The sequence below is a fragment of the Cebus imitator genome, unplaced genomic scaffold, assembly GCF_001604975.1.
Source record: "Cebus imitator isolate Cc_AM_T3 unplaced genomic scaffold, Cebus_imitator-1.0 Scaffold931, whole genome shotgun sequence".
NCBI lineage: Eukaryota > Metazoa > Chordata > Mammalia > Primates > Cebidae > Cebus > Cebus imitator.
The window spans coordinates 18,328-24,665 of record NW_016108246.1 but is presented as its reverse complement, the minus strand read 5'-3'; the positions used below and the strand labels follow the sequence as shown (position 1 = coordinate 24,665).

General features: G+C 56.4%; 1 protein-coding gene across 1 annotated transcript in view; it reads right to left on the bottom strand.

Annotated features, from left to right (window-relative positions):
- LOC108298305 (hydroxyproline dehydrogenase-like) overlaps positions 1–4,542 on the bottom strand; it is a 20,790-nt gene extending 16,248 nt beyond the window's left edge. The window contains 4 exon segments of the mRNA XM_037735720.1: positions 2,770–2,851; positions 2,853–3,354; positions 3,882–4,148; positions 4,533–4,542. Coding sequence (XP_037591648.1) covers positions 2,770–2,851; positions 2,853–3,354; positions 3,882–4,148; positions 4,533–4,542 — 861 coding nt within the window.
- Between the last annotated feature and the right edge of the window lie 1,796 nt (positions 4,543–6,338).

The window sequence follows — 6,338 nt, the reverse complement described above, 5'->3', positions numbered from 1 at the left end:
GGGTTTCACAATGTTGCTCAGCCTGGTCTTGAACTCTTAGCATTAAGTGACCTTCTGGCCTTGACCTCCTAAAGTGCTGGAATTACAGGCATAAGCCACCATGCCTAGCCTAGGGCTTGCAATTCTAAAGCTGACTCCAGAACAAAGCAACCACTTTAACACCATCCCGGTGTCACTGATGCCCCTACATGGCACAACCTGAGACCGGGGCAGCCCCACATCTTCTCCAGGTGGGGAGACCTTTCGAGGATTTAGAAATTTCCACCAGTAACACACACTTGTATCCCCTGCCAAAGACTCAAGCGGATGTGTGCAGAGCAAAACTAGTAGTAAAGCAGGAATGGCCGAAAAAAACAGACAGTGAACTAAAAAAGGAAGGGGTTTTATTATTATGGCCCGGGAGCAAGGCTTTATGTTTTGTCCAAACGGCCAAGCTCCCCTAACAAAGAGAAGCTCTGCCTTTATATAGGCTTACACTCTAGATATTACACTTGAAAAGATCTTAGGTTTACAGCCTTAGAAATTACAAGTGAAAGGGTCTTGGGTTTACAGCTTTAGAAATTACATATGATAGGGTCTTGGGTTTACAGTTTTAGGAATTACATGTGAAAGGGTTTCTGGTCTCCAGTTGGAGGAGTGGGGTGGGGGTTTGATCTTGTTTAAGTAAAAACAGTGTCTTCCAGAGAGATTTCCCCATACTATGCCTGTTATTTACAGGAAGGTGATTTAGGAGGCACTAGTCAGCCAAGCTTTTCTTCTATTGAAATGCAGTGTGGAGGTCAAGGGGTAGGTGATTCTAGATGCCTGGGTCTCCTTCCTCAGTAGAGCCGGTTCTCTCCCCTCCCCCCACTCAGGGAACCACTGTCACCATGGGTCCTACCCCTTCTGTGAGGGGGCAGCTCAGTGTTGGTGCTGTGGAAAACCGGAGCCTAAACCACCCTCAAAAAGTTGTGCTTTCAGGCAAGGGCAGGCCCCAACGCCGTCCCCATCCCAGGGCACAGCTCAAAGCTCAGCTCCTGCAACCTGACACTCCTGTGGCAGGTGTGACGGCCCCACTGCCCCGGGGTCTCACAGACCTGTGCTGGCTCAGCAGGAGGAATCTCCCCATAGCCCAGAGGGTGAGGGAAAGACCACCCTCTGGCCTGCCCAAGGACCAGGTTTTAGTGAGCAGCTCACAAGCCCAGGACCTGGCCTCTGCCGTCTTCCAGTGCTGAGGCTGCCGACACCCATGGGACCACTAGCAAGAGAACAGCACAGACCCCATGGAGGGGCTTCCCAGGGCACAGGCAAGACCCTAGGGGAGCCTGGGAGAAGTTATCTCTGGATACCCTCCCTCCTTCAGATACTCACAGCACCATCCCTGAGGCCTGGCACTTGCCTCAGGAAGGCACCCAAGGGACAGCAGAGCTGACACGTCCCTCCTATGGTCACGGAACAGCACCTGGCATTCCCCTCAGAGGACTGGGCACCAAACCCCACACCCAGCTCTGCTGACTTCTCAGTGCAGCAACTGGTCTTGAATGTAGACAAGAAAGCTTAGTGCTGTGCTTTGAGAAACTTGACCTGGCACATTCCTAGCCCCATCTCCATCCTGGCCAGAAAGGTGGGCATGGCTTCGTATGACTGGTCTGCCCCATCCAGTTGCTACCTAGGATGCCCATCCTTTCCCTGGGCAGGGACCTGTGGCTGGCCACTCCCTCCCCTGGCATTCCTGCCCCAATGCCTCCTCCTCCTATTGCAATTCCACCAGCACTGGCTGCTCTTTCTGGATGTCACTTAGATGTGGGCACTCCCCAGAGCCTCCACATTGCTGTCCCTCCCCCTGCCAGTTCCTCTACCTGGGATGTCCCTTCCCGGCCTCCTGTTCCATTGGCCTGGGCTCTCCAAGGCCACAGCTTGACCTTAAGGCCATTGCTGTGCTTGTGCACATTTTTATGACCTCCCAGAGGTCTCCACCTGCCCAGTTTAGCGCCTTCTTCCTCCACCATCCTCCCTCCACACTCCCGCCACCACTGATCCTACGCTGACCCTGATGCTCCCCATGGGATTTGGCCCAACAGCATCTGACTCTGATTTCGTGGACCTCTGCCCTCACCTCCCACCCGCCGAGGCCTCACATAATCTGCAAGTGTGGCTCAGTGCTTCTCATCTCACACTGCCCCCCGCCTCCTGGTGAGGCCAGAGGTGCAGCCCCCGATCTCCACAGTCTCACCTGAGAAATCAACACAACCCCCCGGCGCCAACAAATGGAATTTGCAAACTCTTCCCAGGGTCACCTTGAAATAACAGTCATCTCTAATACCCCTAGACTGATGCGGCTGAAACAGTGTTCTACTTGTTGCCCCCAGAAAGCCCTCACACTTTTTAAAGTTACAATGGGTGAGATCAAAGCTGGGCATCTGTGTGGCTTCCCATTTTCCCCCAACACACTGTGCTCAGAGTGGCTCGTCTGGGAAGCCGCTAGGTCCCGGGGAGGGGACTCTGGGGCCCCAGGCTAGGAGCCCTACACCAGACTTTTCTTGTGGCAACATGAAGGATACTCCATTTTAAATTCCAAGTGACTCTGTTCCCACAAGCGGTATATATGGTAAATATTAAAACGATCATTGTTTTAGTTGGGTGACTTCAACAAGTAGGAAAATTCGCGAGGTCAGAAACGGACTGCAGGAAACACCTCCCTTCCTGGCTTCCCTCGCTCCAGGCCAGGAAGCTCTATAAAGGCTCCCGGGACCGGCAGAAGCCCCGCGCCCCCGCCTGCACCCCGCGCACCTGCTCGTGGCGCGCCAGCAGCGCGGGCCACACGCAGAAACTCAGCTCCAGCAGGCTGCGCGCCAGCTCCCAGGTGCGCCGGCTCCTGCGTGTTGCCGAAGTCCACGGCGGGCACCGGCGGCCGCACCGCCTCGGCCGACCCACGTACTGGCAGTGGCCCGGCCCGTGGAGGACTCCTCGCGGGGCGGCCAGCGCCGTGGACAGTGGAGCGAGTCGGGGAATGCCCGGGTGCGGCGCGGACAGGACCCACCTCAGAGCCATTGAGTGACGCCAGTACCCGCCCGGCCCACTTAAGTGTGCGCAGTGGGTCCCGCCCCGCCCCGGAGGCCCCTACCCGACCTCTCTCCTCAGAAGTCCCAAGCTCCCAGCCGCGTCCGCTCCTCAGGAGACACCACCCCGAAGACCCCGCCCCATCCGAGAGGCCCCGCCCCTCCCTAGGATCTGCACCCGCTCCTCCAGAGGCCCCGCCCCGCCCTACAGCCCACTTGAGGCTCTCGCCCCGCGCTCCAAGTCCTTCCTTCGCGTTCCAAGCGGTTCCTTTTCCTCGGGAGACGCGGGTGAACCCTACGACCCCCACTTTCACCCCTGGAATTCCCGCCCCAGATCCCAACCCCACCCTTGAGGCTCCGTTCCAGCCTGAGGCCCAGCCCGCCCCGGGTGGTCATATCCTAGAAGACCCGCGCTTCCTCCTTAGGGGTTCTGGCACGGCCTGGGACCCACAACCCCTTCACCTCTTGAGGCCCCGCCCCACGCTCCCCGCCGCGCCAGCTCCTCGGCAGGACCAGCCCCGCATCCACTTCGCGCCCGCTCCCTGGTTGGCCCCGTCCGGCGCCCCCAGCCGCACCCCGTCCTTCGGAGGCCCCGCCTCACACCGCCGACACGGCCCTCTCCTAGGGAGGCCCCGCCCCACGCCCCCAGCCACGCCCTCCTCTGTAGGCTCCCCCTCCTCACGCCCCCAGCAGCGCCTTCTCCTAGGGAGGTCCCTCCCCGCGTCCCCAGCGGCGCCCTCTCCTCCGGAGGTCCCGCCTCACGCCCCCAGCAACGCCCTCTCCTCTGGAGGCCCCGCCCCAAGCGTGGCGGAACTCTGTGCGTCCACAACAGGCCCCGCCCACCGGGCCGCTCCCGCGCTCGGTGTAGGGCCTTGGCAGGCCGTGGCCACACCCCCGCGAGAGACCCGGTCTCTGGGGCTGCCCACCCCAAGCTCTGCGTTTCCTTTAGGAGACCCCGCCCTCTTGAGAGCGGGACCCCGGCCCCGGCTTCCAGTTTCCCCGGACACTGGGTTTCTGGGTTCCCCAGGCGGGCCAGGTGGGTCTGGAGCCTGCCGGTCAGCGCCACACACTTGGGTTCCTCCCTGGTCCTTGAGCCGCGTGGACCCACAGCTGAGGCCGGATCGGCGGGGAGTCAAGCCTTCAAAGGGGATCCGCTTCTCCTCTGGTCTAAATGGGTGTGTGGGAAGCCGTCCTCTCCCTCCCACCCCACCCCGCCTCAGCCGTCTTAGGGGCTTGCCCTGGGCTCCTCTCCTGTCCTCCCAGTCCCACCGTCCACCCGCGGCAAGCGCAGACCACAAGGCCCCCTCAGAACCCGTGCAGCCCCGTGGTTCTTCCCTTCCCTACCACCCCACAGGAGTCCACTGGCCACACCCCCTCCCCTACAGCCCTGGCCTCTGCCGCCCGTGGGCCGTCTCTAGAGCGCCTTCCCACTCGCAGCCCTTCTGCCTGGATGCCCCTTGCAGATGTCACCTTCGTGGAGGGACTGGCCCTAACGGCCTGCCATAGTGCACCCCTCCCCATCACCCACCACTGGGCCTCTCGTCACCTCATGACATTCCTGCACCCCACAGATGCTGGGTCTGGCTGTGGGTGCCAGGCTCCTCCCACTTCACCCACCTGCTTTGCCCCGTGCTCCTTGCACCTTGCTGGAAAGAGCAAGAGGTACGTTGCACGCCCTTACCTGTTCTGCAATGTTGACATTTGAGGCTGAATAATTTCCTTATGGTGGGAGCTGCCCTGTGCATTGCAGGTTTGTATCAGCATCCCTGGCCTCCACGCACCAGAGGCCAGTAGTACACACACACAGACACATAGTTGGGACAACTGTGTTTCCAGACATTGCCAGATGCCCCTGGGGGACTGATGTCATCATCACCACTCGAGAGAGAGAGGGTCTTCCTGACACACAGAGCAACAGTTTTTCTGCTCCTCTTCCTCCTGCTGGCATCAAAGAGCAAAGGGGAGAGACAAAAGGAGTGGATGAGTCCAGGCTCACTCTGTTGGAGAGGGTAGCCTCGGCAGCCTGTCAGGACCACCAGAGAATCGCTTGAACCCAGGAGGCATAGGATGCAGTGAGCCAAGATTGTGCCACTGCACTATAGCCTGGGTAACAGAGAGAGAGAGAGAGAGAGAGAGAGAGAGAGGAGGGGAGGGGAGAAGGGGAAAGGAAAGGGGAAAGAGGAAAGGAAAGGAAGAAAGAAAGAAGGAGAGAAAGAGGAAAGAAGGAAAGAAAGAAAAAATAAAGAACAAAAAGAAAAAGAAGGAAGGAAGAAAAGAAAGAAAGGAAGAGAGAAAGAAGAAAAGGAGGAAAGAAAGAAGGGAGAGAGAGGGAGATAGAAAGAAGGGAAGGAAGGAGAGAGAGGAGAAATAAAAATAAAGGAAAAAAGAAAGAGAGAGGGAAAAGAACTTGGATCATACGTTTTTGCCAGAAAGAGAGAAAAGAAAGGGAGGAACTTAGATCATACTTTTGTGCCAAAAGTAAGGAAATGCACAGAAACTGATGGATACAAGAGAAGAGGATGAAAACTGATGGATACAAGAGAAGGTGGAAACTGATGGATACAAGAGAACAGGATGTAAGCTTCAGCTTTAAGAGACTCCCACTGGCCAGTTTTAGAACAATGTTTATTTTCTTTATCCCAAATGCACTAGTGGGATTTGAGAACAGTTTGAACTCCAAATGGGTAACAAGACTAAAAGGTTATATTTAAAATTCCATAAGTTAATACAGATAACAAAAAAGGTTAAATTTTTAAAAGGTGTGAGTGCAGCAGCCTGAATAGCTCAGAAATATTGTACTGAAGGAAGGAAGCCAGACTTAATAGATACTGTATGATTCCATTTATAGGAAACTCTAGAAACGGCAATATTGGTGAATGGTGGTAGAAATTAGACCAGTGGCTGTTCTGTAGAAGATGGGTTGACCAGGAAGGAGCAAGAGAGAGCTTTAGAACTTACCTTCACACGGGGTCAGAATCACATGTATGTTCGCATTCACCAAAAACTGATTAGACAAACAATATATGGACCAGGTGCAGTGGCTCACACCTGCAATCCCAGCACATTGGGAGGCCAAGGCCAGGGATTGCTTGAGCCCAGGAATTCAAGACCAGCCTGGACAACAAAGGGAGACCTTGTGTCTACTAAAATTAATAAAATAATATAGGCATGGTGGTGAATGCCTGTATTCCCAGCTACTCGGGAGGCTGAGGCAGGAGGATCGCTGAAGCCCAGGAGGTCAAGGCTACATTGAGCTATGATCGCACCACTGCACTCCAGCCTCGGAGACAGAGCATGATC